The 20136-nt window shown below is 40.0% G+C and overlaps 1 protein-coding gene across 2 annotated transcripts in view; it reads right to left on the bottom strand.

The window, feature by feature from the left end:
• Positions 1 to 4517: 4517 nt before the first annotated feature.
• The window catches only part of flt1 (fms related receptor tyrosine kinase 1), a 31581-nt gene continuing 15962 nt past the window's right edge, over positions 4518 to 20136 (bottom strand). Inside the window, exons 11-30 of one of the 2 annotated variants that reach the window (XM_020600058.1) lie at positions 18659 to 18782; positions 18039 to 18147; positions 16545 to 16847; positions 14347 to 14493; positions 14136 to 14267; positions 13106 to 13212; positions 12602 to 12737; positions 12066 to 12170; positions 11857 to 11970; positions 11628 to 11716; positions 11043 to 11145; positions 10840 to 10937; positions 10610 to 10732; positions 9286 to 9397; positions 9052 to 9151; positions 8773 to 8878; positions 8542 to 8639; positions 6778 to 6847; positions 6552 to 6643; positions 4518 to 5855 (exon numbers count right to left, since the gene is read on the bottom strand). In XM_020600058.1, coding sequence (XP_020455714.1) covers positions 5708 to 5855; positions 6552 to 6643; positions 6778 to 6847; positions 8542 to 8639; positions 8773 to 8878; positions 9052 to 9151; positions 9286 to 9397; positions 10610 to 10732; positions 10840 to 10937; positions 11043 to 11145; positions 11628 to 11716; positions 11857 to 11970; positions 12066 to 12170; positions 12602 to 12737; positions 13106 to 13212; positions 14136 to 14267; positions 14347 to 14493; positions 16545 to 16847; positions 18039 to 18147; positions 18659 to 18782 — 2416 coding nt within the window. In that variant the 3' untranslated portion in view covers positions 4518 to 5707. Of the gene's footprint in view, positions 5856 to 6551; positions 6644 to 6777; positions 6848 to 8541; positions 8640 to 8772; positions 8879 to 9051; positions 9152 to 9285; positions 9398 to 10609; positions 10733 to 10839; positions 10938 to 11042; positions 11146 to 11627; positions 11717 to 11856; positions 11971 to 12065; positions 12171 to 12601; positions 12738 to 13105; positions 13216 to 14135; positions 14268 to 14346; positions 14494 to 16544; positions 16848 to 18038; positions 18148 to 18658; positions 18783 to 20136 lie in introns of both variants that reach the window. The other variant, XM_020600057.1, reaches the window with a different exon arrangement.

The raw sequence follows: 20136 nt of genomic DNA on the forward strand, positions 1-20136 counted from the left end.
CACTGAAAATGAGTGAACTATATGTCATAGGAGGAGGAAGGAGAGACGTCTCTTTAGGGCTGTCCTCAAATAGTTGTCGTTAGTCAAGAGACTGGTCAGTCGACTGAGACTCTTCTAGACAGGAGAAGCCTAAACTCATTGGTAAATAGGCTACAATTCTGTCTCAGATGAAAAACAAAAATAGCCTTTAAGAGCATTGTTTCACCAGAAATACAAGTGTGTTGCCTCTGTCGTTATTCCTATAAATCCATATGGCAGCCTGACATTATATATAGTTAATTTAAATAGGTTGCAATTTAAATCTTGCATCTGCAGCTGTCTTTGATTTTTAAATGCTCAGAAATATATTCCTGTCACTCTTTTGCGTTTAAATACTGACGTTAATATGGTTGAAATCATCACTGAAATTCATGCCAGTCGATTTTCTGACAATCCAGGCTACATATAGAAAAGAAAGAAAGAAAGAAAAAGAACCAATACTCAAATAGTGTGACAAACACCGACACATCATTTATATGTTATAAGTCAACTAATAGTAGGAACTAAGCAGTTTCAGTTGCATCATCTCTTTTTTCAGAAATGATTAGGCTTTAGATTTTGCAAGACAGTAAAAAGATTGCTGAAATGTATTTGTGGATTTCTTGCCAAAAATGTAATGCTAGAGTTTTGTACAGCTTGCGGGTCCACAGGTTCACTGTGCAGCTGAGTCATCAGCTGGCACAGCTGGTCCATCTGTCAGTGGTGTGTCAAGTCCTGGGACAGCCACGTCTATGGTAAATGTAAACTGAAACCGCTCAAGCACCAACATCATTACTGCTGTTATTCACTTTGCAAACTACTGCATTTTTGATAGAGATAAAAAAATAGATAATATTTTGAGATTTTAAGTAAATTAGCATTTTTACTCAAAACTCTTCTTTTTCTCTTTATTACCCCTTTCACTTGTTTGTAGGTATGTCTCAGTGGACAACAAGTCCATCCACCAGATAAGTCAAGTTCTGCAAAGACAGTGACTATGGTAAATATGAACCTAATCTGTAAAATCACCAACATTACTATTGCTACAGCATTTACTCTATGTAAGCCACAAATAAAGTTTGTGTTTACAGTGTGACACATTTCTAACATTTCTAAACACTGGTTCCTGCATTTGTAAAGGAGATGAATCTTGATTCACACTGCTGCTTTGAGTTAGGACATGTTTGTAAATATTGCTCTAAACATTGTATTCTTTATGCACATAACTGGGTCCTTACTGTTCCATTTTCACTTGCTTTTATACATTTCCTTTTTTATACCATACCTTCAGCAACCTGTGTTGCTTTGCACCATGGTAATAGTTTTTCTTTTTAAATGTTATAAACTAATTAATACATTGGACAGTAATAGTTTCTATCTCAAGAGGAATATTATTAGTAGTTGTCTCAAACAGATAATTTATCTGATTATATGCTAGACATGTTGTATATGTTTCACAAATGTATCATATATAAATAAGATCTGTGACATTGTTTTATTATTGAATAAATCTATTCTGAGTAAACTGGTGTCTTGTCTTTTATGTTAACCTAGTAACAGTATAGTGCAAAATAATATTCAAAGCTTCTCCCATGATTTTGAAAATCAGTTTTTACCTTCATAAATATCTTCAAAACAAGGCAGGGAATTATACTGCTCAAAAAAATAAAGGGAACACAAAAATAAGACATTCAACTACAGTATGTTGTGTTCCCTTTATTTTTTTGAGCAGTATATTTTATACTCCACAATATCTTCACAGCACTTTACAAAAAAGATACCCAGTTTCATTTTTGCCAGCGCTGGATTCGAACCTGCGATCCTCTGAATTTCTCTCTTTCCTCTTCCCTAATGTCTCCCCCTTTCTTCCCCACCTTTGACACAGCTGGTGGATAGCTTGGTGGTTACACCACTGATTGTGATATGGTAGGTTTGGGGTTCAGTTCTCTGTCAGGGCATGATAAACCATTTTACTAAACTACCTTAACCAATACTGAAAACTAGTACAAGTTCCAAAGGGATTCTCATGCTACAGATGAATAGCTTGGTGGTTAACACCACTGACTGTGGTATGGCAGGTTGGGGTTCAGTTCTCTGTCAGGGCAGGTTAAGGTTAGGTCGGTTGGCGGAGGTATGAGGAAACATGAGACGTTTAGGTGGTGGGGGGTGGGGAGAAAATAGGAGGCAAAAGGAGTTGGTAGTTGAGGGGCAGGTTGGTGGAGACAGGAGTGAGGTGAGAGTAGGGGAGGGAGGACATAGGAGCAGCGGGGTTGGTAGAAAGGAGACAGGAGTTGGTTGGGGGAGGTAGAGAGGAGTAGGTAGTGGAGGGCAGAGTCATATCAGTGATTTTATCTAATAGAGGCCAAAAATACAGATACCTGCTTCTATCTTCCTCTCCTAACCACACCCCTCCCTACTTCTGTCTCTTCTTATCTCCCCGCTTACTGCTATATCCTAACTTCCTACCTCCCCAGCACTTATCTCCTCCTTCTTGCACCCCTCCACTACCTCCCTGCACCCCTCCTTATTGCTATATCCTAACTTCCTACCTCCCCTAATACTTCTTATCTCCTCTTTCTTGCACCCCTCCCTACTTCTATCTCTTCCTATCTCCCCCATCTGCCCTCCTTACTGCTATATCCCAACTTCCTACCTGCCTCCTCCTATCATACCCTGACAGAGAACTGAACTCCAACCTGACATGCCACAATCAATGGTGTTAATCACCAAGCTATTCTTCTGTGGCATAGGAGTTCCTTTGGAACTTGTACTGGTTTCTAGTATTGGTTAAGGTAGCTTAGCAAAATGGTTTTCCATGCCCTGACAGAGAACTGAACCCCAACCTGTCAAATCACAGTCAGTAGTGTTAACCAAGAAGCTATTCATCTGTGGTGCTGCAATCCCTTTGTTGTTTAAGGTAGCTTAGCAAAACAGCTTCTCATGCATTGATAGAGGACTGAACCCCAAACTACCATACCACAGTCAGGGGTGATAACCACCAAGCCATTCATCTGTGGCATAGGAGTTACTTTGGAACTTGTACTGGTTTCTAGTATTGGTTAAGGTAGTTTAGCAAAATGGTTTATCGTGCCTTGACAGAGAACTGAACCCCAACCTATCATACCACAGTGTTAACCACTGAGCTATCCAGCTCCTGAATGAAGGATAACCATAAGCATAAACTTTATTGGCAAGTATTATCAAAAATACAATGAATTTGACTCCAGCCCAACAGCCTCCAATGTGCACAGCAGAAAAACAAAATAAATACAAAATATATACAAGTTAAAAGAGCAAACATAGACTAGCTGTTCAAGAGTGCAGTAGCCTGGGAGAAGAAACTGGAGGAAACACAAAATTTTCTGTGTATTACTTGTCTGGTGAATAAGAGAATTACCTATGTAGAAATATTGCTTGCAGCCAATGATGCATGAAATTTTTTGTATAAGATGATGTTATGGGGTAGGACTGGATAAGTCTGACTTCTTCCTACTCCATTCAAACATGTACTAGGTATAAGCAAACTGATTCTGGATTAGCATTGGTTGGATTTGTGTAATTATGTGTGTGTTGATGTCATTTGTCCTGCATGTTTGAAAGAATAAATCAAATCAAATCAAATATCTCTCCCATATTAGCTTCTCTCCACTGACTCCCTGTAAAATTCAGAATAGAATTTAAAATCCTTCTCCTAACATACAAAGCCCTTAATGACAAGGCTCCATCGTATCTTAAAGACCTCGTAGAGCCTTATCATCCTAACAGAGCACTTCGCTCTCAGAGTGCAGGTTTACTTGTGGTTCCTAGAGTCCACAGAAGCAGAATGGGAGGCAGAGCCTTTAGCTATCAAGCTCCTCTCCTATGGAACCAACTCCCAGTCTCAGTTCAGGAGGCGGACACCCTCTCTACCTTTAATATTAGACTTAAGACTTTCCTTTTTGATAAAGCTTATAGTTAGGGCTGGATCAGGTGACCCTGAGCCTTCCCTTAGTTATGCTGCTATAGGCCTAGGCTGCTGAGGGGCTCCATGATGCTCTGAGTTTCTCTCCCCTCCCCTCTCTCTCCCTATGCTTCTATATGCCACCATTACACATTACTAACTTTGTGTCTCCTCTCTCTCATAGTGTGTCCTCTCTCTCTCTCTTTGTACCTTTCTACAGGTTGCCCTGGCCCTGGAGTTCTGCGTCCCTGACAAGCATTCACCAGCCACATCAAGAGGAACAGCAACAACAACAAGAGTCTAAATGTGATGGATCTATTTCATATGAGCACTTCATAGATAAGTACAGGGTCCCTGTCTCCCACCATTAGTATAATACTGTTATTAATGAATTCTTTGTTTAGCATGCTCCCATTCAAATGCGCACAATTCTATCAATTTAGCTATTTCTGTTACTGGCATTTCTACCCTTGACCAAAGATTCAACACTCCCTCACTCCAAGAAGAACAATAGCTGGTAAACACAAATAAGCATACCAAACCCTTGATCGATTTGGCGCTATACAAATAAAATTTGATTTGATTTGATTTGAATCAAGATTAATCTCCTTTACAATTGCTGGAACCAGTGTTTGGAAATGTTACTGTATGTGTAAAAAACTGTAGTGTTTGTTTGATACCTATCACACATCACACGTATTGTAGATAAGCAATTTAATTTAATTTAACTGATTATCAAAACAGTCACCAATTAACTTTCTGTCAATCAGCTAATCGTCACCTCTGATGCTCTGATGGATTGGAGGAAAAACACTACACTGAAATGAACTGATTTACATGCATTTAGTGTTTTTTGCAAATCAAAATACATGTGTGTGACTTGACATATGACTTAATTTTACAACAAAGAATACTTAATGCAGGGCTGAATACACTCAGCTGTTCATTTATTAGGTCATTCCAGATAAAGCTAATGCAGTCTAAAACACCAGCTCTACGGTCAGCTTTTTAAATTTGTTAAAACGTTTTGGAAGCCTTATGCTCATTTTGCAGGCTGTTCTTTGCATTAGAGTATATTCAATTAAAAAGGCATTTATAACATTTTGTCCACCCCAATCAATCAACATTACTGGGGGGGACAAATCAGAGCATTTTTTTACAGCAGTTTCAATAGAACTGAACAGGAATCATTTCATAGCAGGGCTGTTGTGTATGACTGCATTATACTTAGCTAGGGCTACCCAATAAATTGGCAACTGAGCATAGTTTACATTCACAGAAGGTCAGATACAGATATAAAATTGAAGGCACAGACTTAATTAATAAATGACTTCCACTGAATGATTACAGCATTAAAATAAATAGAGATACCTTCTAATATATTTCAAAGGGCAATAACTTTCCAGCATATAGTAAGTAGCTGTGTAAGAGGAACAGCAGTGTTGTTCTTCACAAAGCTTGGAGTATGAGGTACCAATACAATACGCCCTAATAGTTGTAGGTTGATGAATACATTCAGCATAACTGCATGGGATAAGTACTGTCAGGTAATAATTAGCTGCTCTTGGAAGGGGAACTACATTAAGATGTTAGTTGATAATTATAAGGAAGCCCTGTTGTATGACACAATGTGACGTTTGAAACTGAAGAAAATCTAACAGATGGTTTAACAAGGCAAAGGACAAAAAAGACGAGCAGGAAAATATGCTTATTCTGTGTAAAGCTGTCAGAATTAGACAAGAGCAGATGCTAGAGGGAGGGATAGAGAAAGGTGGAGTTGTAGGCCGGAGGAGGGTAGCCGCGGTCGTCAGACTCCCAGTCACACGGCAGGATAGATGGCTCGTCATCATTTAGCAGGAAAGGCACCCGGTTGTCCTGGCACTTGAAAGTGAAAAACCTGAACATAAAAACATACAGATTAATCATGATTATCTTATTTATTATCCATTAAGGGAACAGAGCATGTATGCACTGACTTGAATGATTTCCCTGTCATGCACTTTAAACATCCACTCGTTTTCCTGACAAAAGGGGGTCGATATTTCACCACACAGAATGAAGTTCTGCAAGACACGCCGCCTATCTTTATCTTAGTCCTAGTCAATCTCTTATAGTCTTGAAGTACCAAAAGTAAAAGTACTCATTATGCAGAATGGCACATTTAACATTGATGTATATTATATTATTGGATTATACAGTATTTACTGATGCATCATTGTGTACATCACATTTAATGTTGCAGCTGTAAACGTAAGGCTAATTAAACTACTTTATATACATATAATTTGAATTACTGCTGAGTAGTTTGTGAATTTCCCACTAGAGGTCAATTAACTTATGATTATATTCTATTTTGTGTAGTTAATTTGATAAAGTTAGGCAGTACAGGTACTGGAGTAAAACGTATAATATTTGCCTCTAAAATGTATTGAGGTCAAAGTATGAAGTAGCAGATAATGAAAATACTCAGATACCTCAAAACTGTACCTAAGTACAACACTTGAGTAAATGTACTTAGTTACTTTCCACCACTGAGTCTTAGCTGACAGGAGGCAAGTCAAGGGTTCAAAGGTCAAGCATTAAAGGTCACCACCTTCTGAGTTTCTTGGTACTGGTGCTGTTATTCCAAGTCATGTGCTTCAGCTCCTCAGAAGGCAGGACCATGCCGCTGTCACTCTGCTCGTCCTGAAGCGAAGAGGATACAGATACCAGAGTTACTGGGTTTTGTCAGAAAATTCTGACAAGGTGAAGATAAATGTTTGTCTTACTCCCTGTATGTGTGTGTAGGCATGCAAGCAGAAGTGAAGATGTTTTCTTACATCAAAGTTTTCTGGCTCCTCGCAGGGTAGTTCCTCAAAAGTCTGAAGTGTAGCCATACCCCTCATGTAGCTGTTGGATTCACATTCAAAACAAAAGTTGGAAATTTCTCTACTTTCTCAACCTGATTTCTGTGTCTATTTTCAGTTTCGATGCACAGATCTCTCCCATCACTTTCACATCTGCATCTGTCATATTCACGCCCCCCATAACATCTTAACTCAAGGTGCGCTGGCTCAGTCCTACATTCTGTTTACTAAATTGTATAATATTTCATTTAATTTCATTATTGACCAAAAGGAAATTGAAGAAGTGAGTGAATTTAAACATCTAGGTGGTTTGGATTCTAGACCCAGGTTTGATGCTCATATTAGGAAAATGTCTGAAACTATTCAGATAAACTTAAACTGTTTTCATATGATAAGCCCATGCATATTTGTTAAAGTGGCCCAAAGGTACAGGCATGCTAGGATTTTTTTACATGCATCCTACTGTCTGATCTTCTGAGGCCAGGCCTCACAAACAAACCTATTACTATTAATTCTCCTGCTGATTAAAGCAGGTTTTATCTATTTTTAGATGTTTGAACCGGTCTTAAAAATCTAATCAGGGATGGGGGCTGCAAATCACAACCCCAATTCCAAAACAGTTGGGATGTTGTGCAAATTGTAAATAAAAACCGAATGAAATGTTGTGAAAACCCCTTTTATCCCATATTCATTTGGTAACAGTAGCTATCTAAGGTTCAATTTGATGCCAACAACAGGTTCCAAAAAAGCTGGGACAGGGGTAAACCTCCACAAAGTTATAACTCTACTATGCAAAGAAAAAACAATATAGAAACAAGAACCGGACACACCACCACCACCTTCTCTGGGCTCGAACTCCTTTTTTAGATGAACTGGGATGAAGTGGAAAACATTTAAAATTCTTTTTGGAAATCATGGACATTACTTCCTCAAGCCTAAAGAGGAGAGGAACCATCCAGCTTGTCATCAGTGCACAGTTCAAAAGCCAGCATCTGTGATGGTGTGGGGGTATATTAGTGCACAATGCATGAGTAACTTTCACATCTGTGAAGGCATCATTAATGTTGAACCATATATACAGATTGTGAAGCAACATTGCCACCATGAAGATGATGTTTTTTTTTAATGAAGGCCTAGTTTATTACAATAAGATGATGCCAAACCACATTCTGCATATATTACAACAGCATGGCTCCATAACAGGAGTCCAGGTGATAAACTGGCCTTCCTGCAGTCCAGGCCTGTCACTCACCAAAAACATCTGGTGGATTATGGGGTGAGAAATACAACAAAAGAGGCCCTGAACTGTAGAGCAGCTGAAATCAGATATCAAGCATAAATGGGGAAACATGCATCTCTCATAACTAAATCACTTGGTCTCCTCAGCTCCCTCCCCCTTGCAGTGTGTTCTTAAGAGAGGAGGTGATGCAGCACAGTGGTAAACATGCTCCTATCCCAACTTTGTTGAAACGAGTAGATATTTTTCCAAAAGACAATAACATTTCTCAGTTTCAACATCTGATATGTCTTTGTACTGTTTTCAATTAAAGATGAGTTTTAAAAAGATTTCCAAATCATTTCATTCAGTGTTTATTTTCTGTTTACACAGTGACCCAACTTTTTTGGAACTGCAGTCAAACACCCATACGCATTGCATCAGTTGCCTGTGTGTGACAGTATTTAGCTGCATGCGTCCCTGTAAAATAAACCAACAAATCAACACAAATGTTCTCTTACCTCAGGTTTGTGACTGCCAGGGGATTTTCTTTGAAGGCCTCACTGCAATTTGTGTCTCCAGTAATGAAAGATCCCAGAGGGACATAATCTTTCCCATCCTGCTGACAACATCCCACAAAGTGAGAGATTTGTAAGACCTTATTTAGTGATACGTTTGTGTCTTGAGAAAATATTTTTGTACAACAAATAATACCTTCATAATAAGCCTGAAAAAAAAGATCCATAACTGACCTGCTGACCCCTGGCCTGCAACAGGTCTCCCAGTGTGTCCACCAGGTTGGTGAAGGTGGGTCGGTCTGAGGGATGGTCCTCCCAGCATGCCAGCATTGTGCTGTAACTGTACACACAAACACACTGGCTTATTGTTTTCAGTCAAAACATTAACAGTATCACCAACTAAGTTTAAAATATAGGATCCTGCTCCTGCAGCTGGGTTCCCTCATCACAATACCCCTTGTCATTGGCTGATTTCACCTGTTTACAGTGTTTTAATAAGATATGTCAACGCACATCTCAGGTGTGCTGTACTCCGGTGCTCGCATCCTTGTTCCCCCCCTCAGTCTATGGCAAAACTCCTCATCTATGTGAAGACCAGGGTATGGGGAGGCTCCTGTTGGACAAACACACACTTATTAAATACACTTTACAGAGTATTTTCATGGGGCTTTCTGTTGGACTGCATTATAATATGAGGTCAATTATCATTTTGGCCATATATGCTTAGAACAAATGTGCGGTTCTTACCCAGAGAGAAGATCTCCCACAGCAGGATGCCATAGGACCACACGTCACTCTGGGTAGTGAACACCTTGTCGAAGATAGACTCAGGAGACATCCACTTCAGAGGGAGACGAGCCTGTCAGCCAATCAGAGCAGAGGAGCGCTGTTAGAAAACATAATTTATATGAGGAAATATTTGTTTGGTTGAAAAGTTGCTAATCCATCCTTGTGAGGAAAGAAGTGAATTTCATATTCATTACCAAAATGTAAACCACACAGTGACAAGAAGTAGTTCCCCAAATAGTGTGGTGTTTTCATGTTGCAGCCACAAGAACATTTAACGACAAACTGTTTCAAAGTGGCTGTGAAAGTTGCAAATGTTTTCCATTTTCAGACTAGTTTCATTTTGATATAATTTCTGGATTTAATCTTAGTTTTAGTTCATTCTACCATTTAATCCAGTTTAGCTTTTATTTTATGAACTCCTTTTTGTTTAGTTTGAGTTAATTTTAGGTCCAGTTTTATTTATTTGCAATGCGTTTGTTTCAGACTGGCAAAGCCTGCAAATACGCAATACTCCTACTGAAACACTCAGATATGAGTGAATGAAAGCTTGCATGTCACATAATCTGGTTGACATACCAGTTTTGATAAGTGCGTTTCCATATTTTTTTGTATTCACTAGAGCAGGTCATCCTCTCCTGCTTTCTGGACGTTTTGCTGACATTATCCTTGTTGTTGCTCTTTCTCGCTGCATCTTTTTCTCTCAATGAAATATAAGATATGTTTTTCCCTTTGACTTCTACACCACAGGTACCGTTACCTGAAACTACCGTGCATTTGCTTGTACTGATTTTGCAATTAAATTCGAAACAGTCCACAGGGCTCCAACTTTTTCTACCTGACACCTTGACCTCACTCCTTCACTTGATAAGAGCTACAGTAAGTGTCCTGGCGCTATATCGCCACCTAAAGCATGTAGACTTGTGGCTTATTTGAAATATATGTAAAAGTAAATTAAACCCCTAGTTGTATGAAATAATAAACCATAAAATGCAACACACAGTGGCAAATCATGCTACGTACTCCACAACACAACTGGAGAAATTAATGAAAATATCATGGTGTGTACATGATATAAAATAAAACCAATTTGACTAATATCAATTATAGTTCACCAGAAGGAAACACAAGACTATGTCAAAATTGACACACAGTATTAAGTCAAAAATGACATTTTTCATTATAGTCCCATCATTAAAATGTCACTGTCATAAGCTGTATTAAGCTCAATGTCATTTTGTTTCAAGCAAGTATAATACTGAACTACGTTTTCACATGTACACACATCTCCCTTGCGGACGTAGTCGGGGTCTTTGTATATGTCTCTGGCCAGGCCAAAGTCACAGATCTTCACCACTTTATTGTCAGAGAGCAGAATGTTCCTGGCTGCCAGGTCTCTGTGAATACACTGATGGAAGCACAGAGAGAACGCCATTAAAATATATATATATATGAAACATGCACATGTCCACCACACTCTCTCTCTCTCTCCCTCCCCACAGAGATGTATCAGACCTTGCGTGATGCCAGAAACTCCATTCCTCGAGCCACCTGGAAGCTAAAAGAGATGAGATCCTCCAGAAATAAAGGAGTATTGGAAGCAGAGTTGGGAACTAGAGGAGGAAAGAGAGGACACAGGGATGTAAAAAAAAAAAACAACAAACCCCAGTTTGGATTTACATGAACATGGGAAAATACTCACTAAGGTCCTGTCTTACCGTTGCCACTGTCTTTCTTCTCTCCTTGATCTGTTCTAATGTTGCTCTGGCTGTCAGACATGCTACTGCCCCACCTTGGCCCTCCATCATTTCCTTTAGCTGACTGAGAAGGCAATACGTCCATTCATTATCATATTGTATAAGAAAGACAGTGAAGACAGTTAAGGGTTTTATACTGTTTGAGAACAGGCTAATGTGTCATCTGAGATTGTGTTAAGTGGCAGTTTTAGTCAATTTGTTGAATGGTATAAGAGAAATTCATAAAGATGATTTACTCTGTGACCTTTGAGGCTACTGTTACAGTTTTGTCTAGATCTGTGAAGGAAATGAGGAAGTAAATGTCCTGCTTGAGAACTGATAGCATCTTTGAACCTCAGAGAGCAGAAGTGTAGGGTATATGAATAGTTTTGTAACTGCGTGTAGCACAGAGAGCCATCGTATTTTTGTCACTTGTGCAAGCAGAAGCTGAAGTGTAAGCACACAGTCATGTCTGGACTATGTCTGCACATCATCTTGTTTTGCTTGAAATGTCATGATACCATCTTTAATTGCTTTGCAGACAACAGTTGAAGCTGCTGCGCTCACCTGGTTGTGTTCAAACACATCCCTCTTGCTCTTTAGGAAGGTCGAGAGATTCCCATAGCAACAGTACTCAACAATAACCATCAGTGGTCCTGCACACACAGAAAAAAACACACACACATTTTAGAAATATGACATGAGCATCAACATATACACAAACACTAACATGCAAACACTAATATATGCATATAAATGATCTTGTGCATATATTAAGCAGAGAAAGTGCACACACCTCCAGGTTTGGTGCAGGCTCCCAGGAGGTTGACCACATTCAGGTGGTGTCCAATGTGGTTGAGGATCTTCAGCTCAGTCATCAGGGCTTTGTGTTCACTGGCTGTAGCTCCCTCTGGTGGGCAACAGGCAGGAAAGAAAAATAACTGGCAAGATGTTCTTTCACAATCATGTTCTTTAAAGCAGAACACCAAGGATCTGATCTTTCACCTTTGAGCATTTTAACAGCCACAGTCCTGCAGCCGGTGGCGTTGTCTATACCAAACGCACATGCCTGCATCACTTTACCAAAGGCTCCGCGGCCCAAAGGTTTCCCTGTGAGAAAGACACGCAGGGAGATCAGTAAGGAAAATATGTTTTTGAGACAAACTGAGTAATTGAGCAACATTATTAATCGCTACAATCATCCATCCCAGATGTAAGATTATAGAAGACCCCCTCAACAGTCTAGCTAACAGAATCCCACCCTGATGATAGTGAAAGCTGATTACTTCTAGTAAACACTGTTTACACACTCCCTCCTGCAGATGATTAGCTCACCACAGACAACACAGACACAACGTCTGATTAATGGCATGAGAGTGACTCCCAATTATAATCTGATAAGACATATGAGAAAGTCCTTGTATCTGTTATGTGATCTTAAAGACCTCACCTCGCTCCCATAGTTAGCCTTATGTTTCCAAAACCAATCTGTGCTAATCACATACATTTCTGGATTTTATTTATAAAGAAAATAAATGTACCTAATTTGAGCCGCTCCCGAGGGAACTCCCACTCATTGGCGTCATACTGCAGTCTCTCACACTGCTCTTCTATCGGCCCATCTCCCGTGTCTACAATGATTGATAGGTACTCGGGCTTGGTGTTTGAGGTGTTGGGCTTCAGAGAAGGAAGAAGGTATTTTATAGAATAAATAAATAGATAAGCAAAATTAGGAAGTATTAAAACATTGTATGACAGGTAATGTGTAACAGTGCTGTTGATTAACACTGGAGATTGTTCTGGAACGTTCACACACAAAGTAATCAAATTTATAAGCCAATACTGTACAAGCAAATACAAAAGACAGATTTATTACTGGTAAGTTGTGAGCAAGGACAGTTGGTGTTGGTGCATTCAGGTGCTTTTGTTGGAAATTTAAACATTTGAAAGATGAGAATATTTACAACTTTCTAAGAAAGCCTTCAGTATGTACCATATATTTGTTTCATCATACCAGAAAACAACTTTTTCTTGTTTCCCCTCACCTGTCTCAGTTTCCTTATGAGGAGTGTGAGCAAAAGCCAGAAGAGCGTGGACACCACACAGGTGCAGGCGAGAGCGGGAGCTTCCAGAAATGAAGCTTCTGAGGCACCTGCTCCAAAAACACACACATACAATGATACACAAACAAGAACCCCTCAAATTAAAGCATAATCGGTTTCATTTTATTTCGTTAGGTGTCTTCTAGTTATTGCACACAAACTGTCCTGTAATAAGCTGCATAGGACTTTGAATTTTGTTGCTTTCTTTTAGTAAATGTGCAGGAACATAGTTGTTTGAATAGATTTAAGGATTGGTTACATTTATTTTCTTGTTTTTATATTGATTTATTTACTTGGTTTTGATTGTTGATGAATCCAGTTGAGCCCGGGGGGGGGGGGGGGGTACTCTGTTTTCACTGCAACACCGTGATCCCTAAACACTACCATCCATGCCCCTCATTAAAACCCACGTTTATTTATTTTTCTTTTTTTAATGAAAGGTGTAGAAATGTCCAGCTCTCAGCAGCGCAGGGACTCCCTGAGATGCTGGCGGGGCCCTTCCGGAGGAAATAAAAACAGGAGACAGTTTCCTTCCTGACTGATCAGAACACAGCAGCACACACACCACCGCGAGAAGTGCATCCACCGCTACTGCTGCAACTGGGGGACAGTAGAATCATATGGGTTCCCTGTTGCCAGAAGATTTATGTGTGTGTGTGGGTGTGTGAACAAGGAAAACATGAACAAAAGGCTGAGTGGGTCTCACATTGGGATTAGGTTAAAATATACTTTGATCAATGTTTGATCGAAACTAATAAACAAACATTAATTCAGTGTATCAATGCTACATCCATAAAAACATGCTGAATACTATATAACTGTACATCCTGACTATATGTCTATTTGCAAAACAGAGAACAATCCACATTCAGACAGACCCATATTTGGAGGTGCCCCATTCTCAAGTCAGAGGTAAACACAGCCAATCAACAGCCACGGCGTCTGAGAAACACAGCTGGATACGGATACTTACTGTTGACCCATATATGGCCAGAACTCTCTGCAGATCCCCTCTCATTGGTGGCCTGACACGTATACAGACCCTGGTCCTCCACTGTGATTCGCTCAATTTGGAGGGTCGCGCCTTCTGGTGATATGACAATACCTGTAGATGGTGGCAAAAACATTTAGACACCAAATTATGGCTACAATTTACATGTTAATGTGTTTATTTTTCTCTTTACCTGATCCCTGTGACAGAGGATGTTCATCTTTGTACCACGTGATGGTTGGCGGTGGGACACCTTCAGAGGGACAGCTGAGGGCCACTGAGCTGCTAACATTGACAGTGCAATCTGTCAAATTATGAAGCAGCACAGGAGGTTCGAGAACTGAAAGGGAGACACACAAACACACTATGAGTAGGAATGCTGAAGGGCTAATATGCATTTGTGCAATTTTTGGGCAAATTACCATTGCTTTAATGTAACTAAGTACAGTATCTCCTTTAGTTGCTATATGTTTCCACTATGTTCACCAGCTTGTACTGCAGCTACAGTAACTTTGTCTGACATTTGGTGTTGGGCAGGTAGCACACAGTGGGTCTTATGCACTGAAAACCTGCAGTAAGAATAAACCAAAGCAGCAAATGTGTTCACCGGAAATCCAAAGCAATGACAAAAACCACTGTATACAGTAACTACAGTAACTGTTCCCGCACCATGAGTGGCCCATTTCACAATACAAAGCTTAAGAGCTGAATAATTCTTTCATTACTGGAAATTACCCAAAGAAAAAATGAATGATCACATTTGTGTCAGCAGAGGTATTTATAGACTAAAGCAGATTTTGGGTGAAGTGAAGCCAATGCTATTTTTTTCCCACAATTTGCTGGACCAGTGCCACTTTTGGACAATAATTGTGTGCTGGTAGAAAAGTGGCCTTGGCTTCAACCTGTGAGTCAGCTGATGATGATTAGACTCCCTTGGGCCACATAGGCACCCTGACAAACTCCACAATACAAACCCATTTCCAAACAGCAACAATGTAGTATTTCATCATACAGACAATTACTGAGTACACACAATGAGTTCTAGGTGTTTTTTTTTTTGTTTCCTTCTTGTGCACTATAATTACACCACAAGTTTTATATGCTTTAATTAGATGAGATGACTTCTTGTACCCCGAATCTCTCAAATACTGTGTTTTAATTTTTTCTCTGTTTTTAGCTCTCCCACTTGTCTCTCTCTGGTCACCCTGTCTCTCTAGAAATTCTGTTGTGGGGGTCCCAGGGGAGGAAGTTGACACATTGAGCCCTGATTATATAGAGAACAACAGTAAAAGACATGAAGAAATGTCACTTAACCAAGGCGACTGATTGTTGTTTCCCCTATCTTCCTTCTCAATAACAATTGATGATTGTCTGCGGGGGCTACAGCCTGACAATGTCTGATTGGCTGATTGTTCCTCTGGCCCTGTGTAGGGGCCTGTAAATGTGGCATTGTGGGAAATGCCATTGTGTGTTCTTCCCACGTGAAAGAGGTGCTGAGCTGGAGTGTGGGGTGGGGCCCCAGGAAGCTGAGGGGACCCGATTCACAAGCAGCTAGAGAGTGTGTGTTTGTGTTTTTATAGATACGTATGTGGAACCTATGTGCACAGAAAACACAAGGACATCATGAGTTTACACAGAGAATATAGTAAGTTTTTTGTTTTGCTTTTGCAAAAATGTATGCAGTTATTAACAATTATTATTAGAATATAGAAAACAGGTTGAAATAAACTGTGAGCATAGCAGTGTGTGTATGCACAGCTACACATTCACGGCCTCCAACAATAAATCATTTGGGGGCCCTGTTCAGCGCTGGGTCCCCTGAATCATTCACTTCCTGAAAACTCTTTTACTTCTCGCACACCCAGCATTGTACGGACGCAAAGAAAGGCCAAAAATGTGAAGGTTATGAACAAGTGAATACCTAAATGTCAAATTTAACACTTGAAGTTGAAATTTAAATAGTACTGAATTTATATCATCACAAGTAGTTGAAGTCAGATGATTGTGGTTCTTCTTTGCTTCCATTGTTTGTTCTTTTAATTTATTGCTTCATTGTTATTTGTTGGGGTATTTTCCTTTGTTGCTGCTCCTGTGTTTTACAGTCTTGTCTGTTAATATTTCATGCTAAATGCTTTTATTGTGAAGTGCTTTATAACTTGTGTTTTGAACGTTCAATATAATTTTTTAGATAATACATTGTTTTAGCATAATCTTTAAAAATGACCAGAAAAAAAGCATATATTTTGTAGAAACAGGCCATGATTACTTGATCTATCATGGGTTACAAAAGTCTCTTGAGAAAGTAAAATAATACATCTTAAAGTCACTCAGTAACTTCAATTATAAGATGTTGAGCATGAAGATTAAGAGGAGATGTTTGCGACTACTCACTTTTGACCACCACCTGTGTGTCCAAGTGCGTTTCTTGTCTGGTGACAAGGTGGCGCCCGGAGCATCGGTAGACTCCGGCGTCTCTGGCTGTCAGGTTACTTAGCAGCAGGACCAGAGAGTTGGAGAACTCCCCTGGTGTGAGCTGCTGATCACTCAGACGCCGGGTCTGAGCGTCCTCTGTGTCAGTCACTTGTTGCCACAACAACTCTGTGTACAAGTACTTATTGGCTACACAGGTGAGCTGGAGGTCCCCACCCTCTCTAGGCTCCTTCTGTTGTTTTATACTGAAGCCTCCTGGGACATCTGAGGGAAACAGAAGAGATGGATTGACAGGAAAGGAGAGTTACGAAGCAGGGACATAAACAGAATATAATCCATCACCGATCTCCTGTTTGATGAATAAGCCCTCTCAGCTTCTCCACAAACCTGCCTAGGGTCTGATGTATACACTCTAACACCTGATTCCACCAAACTCCCATTTTTGTAGCCTTTAATGATAATGTTGAATGGTTATTGTGGGTAAAAGCAGCTAGTGGGATATAGTGAAAAGGCTTTTTATTTACTTTAGCCATTTGAAACTTCCTGTGGAAATGGCTTGAGAGTTTCCTGGTGGCAGATAGTGTTTATCTTTCCTGAACACCCCAAGGCCTCCTGAAATAAAGCGGACCTGTCAGTCCAAGGAAGTACATAGGGAAGTGGAACGATAAGAGCCATAGGTTCCTGTTTCTCTCTTGCTCAGCAGCATTGCATAGACTTGTGTGCACACTTATGCGCACATTTAGCAACAAATAAACACAGAAAACCTTAACCTGCATACTTAGTAACACATCTAACCCCACTTCGCACGCTCACACAACTGCAAGATCTAGTGCACATACACTGCTTGGTTCCACCAGGTATTTCAACCACTATTAATGTGTGTCTCTCCCTCAGATTCAACTTGCATCAGGAGACATTTGCTGTTTTTCTGATGTGTCATGTAACAGTTGATTTTTCGCATGAGTGTGTGTATGAGTGTGTGTATGTCACTTTGTATTCATGGGATTAAATACAAGTCACAAAATGGATTTAAATATATTTAGGGCAAGTCTAGCTTATGTGTTTGAGGAAAACTCTGTTCTTACCGTATGTTTTTTTGTTTTGTTTTGTTAGTTTTTAACAGAAAACACCCCTCACTGAGTTTCAGGTTGAAAAAACACTTAAATGCATAATGAGTAATCCTGACCAAATAAAATTGTGATGATTTCATTATTCATTCACTATTCTGAATAAACATGACAAAGCATCATGTGGATCAGCTGATATAGTTTCATATTTAGTAGGGGGCATAAAATGAGAAATGCAAGTGGATGATGGGTTGTGTGTGGGTGTGTGTGTCAAGGGACCTTCCTGTAATTTGTTACTTAAATTTAGAAAAAAAACTCCCAGATGTGGGCAAGAATAAAAAAAAAACCCATCAGTTCTGCAAAGATGATTCATCTTCTCTGGGATCACCTGTGATGTAGAAGTGGACGTCTAGCTGGTCCGTGCCTACAGAGTTGGAGGCAATGCAGCGGTACACTCCAGACACAAAGGCCTCTGCCACAGTCAGGATGCCCACAGTCTATAGAAACCACAAACATCCGCATGAACAAACCAACACTGAGCACGTGTATGTTCACACATTCGGGCTCGTTACCTCTGCCACCGATGGCAGGAATAATATTTTCCTTTATCCACCTGAGCAGACAATAAGGGTCTCTGACCCAAACCTCCTGCCCACTTCCAACCCAGTGGGCAGCTCAACATACAAGCTGTTGATAACATTAACACAGACATGCACTTGTGAGTGCACATGTGGGAGAGTGAGATGATTCTTCAGATGAAACCATTGTATTTTCTATTACTCTTTAGCAAATGACACTGTTGAGACCTTTAAAGTATAACCCAGCTTCTAGTCAGACTGTGGGTTTTGTGAAAGTTTCTTTAATCTGCTAATAATTGCAATTAAAATCTGTTTCTAGGACAACCTGCAGTTATTGTACTTCTGAGTTTATCCACAGGAGGAAGAATCTGTTACTGACCAATTATAGTTCCTCTGTCAGTCATAGCGTGTCTTTCATTGTGTCACCTACCTTTTTTGTCCCCTGAAGCACTTCCTGTCTGTGAGTAACACTCAGGATGTGGTTGTGTGTGGACGTGGCGGGGAGTCTTTCTGTCACAAGGCTCCATAGCGAGGAGGATGACGAACACACACACCTTGAAGGAGGAGGATGAGAAGGACAGGGACTCAGCTGTGTTGACACAAGTCATTTTACAGTTTCCAGGTGTGTGGGTGTGTTTTTCTCAGCTGTGCTCTGCATGAGGAAGACCAGAACGCCAGAGAAACTTGCCTTGGTCATCATTCCTTGATGTTATCTTCATATCATCATCACCAAACCATTTTTATCAACAGCATCACATCCTCTTTCCATGTCCTGCAGACAACTGTGTAGATTATATGTAATGTTGGATTGTTCTTCTATGGAGGATGCAGAAATTGTATTGTCATCCTGTGGATCAGCTTCCTTCCATTCTTAACAAATCATTCTACATTTCCACATTTACAGGACTACAGTTTGTGTACGTCTCAGTGTTAAAATCAGTAGATTATACACTACTGGAGCTTTTGGACGCTGCTTTATGGTGATCACTTTAATAGCAGAGAAGAACTGTGCATTAGAGGAGATGAAAAAGCATTCTGTATCTATATCTACGGTATCTTTCTGAATAACAGACATCTCGTTAATCAAAAGAATGTAGCCTCATTATTTAGACATTAACCATTTTTCTTATTGTGAACTACAGTATCTTTCCACAGTGTTCATTGTTTAGGGATGCACCACTGTGTCTATTCTCCGTCTCTATATCCTTGCCGTCATCTTTCTCTGTCTGTCCTGAGCTCTTCCTTGAGGCTGGCTCCTCTCTGCACCTTGATTACTCTTCCTCTGATCATCTAGAAAATGTGCGACCCACCCTGTGCATGACACTTCAAGACAGACATACACGTCATACACAAGCTGCTCAGATGCACACACCCATCATCACACAGGGGACAAATTACATCATTTCAAACTCCCCATGCTTCCCAGGAAAAGTGTTTTTAATGATTAACACTCACAGACACGCATATGACTGGTTAAGAGGGATGTGTGGTGGACATAAATGTGGTTAGACACAGAAAATGGACACATACACGCGGTCGTACCACAGCCATATTAACACAGTGTGCCTGCCAGCAGGGTGAGTAGCCGACTGGATGTGTGAATGAACTGTTCCAAGTTGTGTATCAGTGGGGGTCATCTCCTGCCTTGTTTCCCTGTGCTGTTTCACTGCCTAAAATACACTTGTATACAGTCCCCGTCTGTTCCTGTCTCAAACCATAAATAACCACAGAGCCATACAAACCAGTACACAAATATACGTAAAGTTTAATGCAACAGCTGATATAACACTTCAAATACAGCTTGACAGATTCATACAAAGTTGGCAAATATTGTCATTCATCATATGTAAGTTAGTTGTATAAAATTATTAAATATTAGATTCATATATTACTCATAAAACATTTGTA

Source organism: Monopterus albus, unplaced genomic scaffold (genome assembly GCF_001952655.1).
Source record: "Monopterus albus unplaced genomic scaffold, M_albus_1.0 scaffold44.1, whole genome shotgun sequence".
In the NCBI taxonomy this organism is placed as follows: domain Eukaryota; kingdom Metazoa; phylum Chordata; class Actinopteri; order Synbranchiformes; family Synbranchidae; genus Monopterus; species Monopterus albus.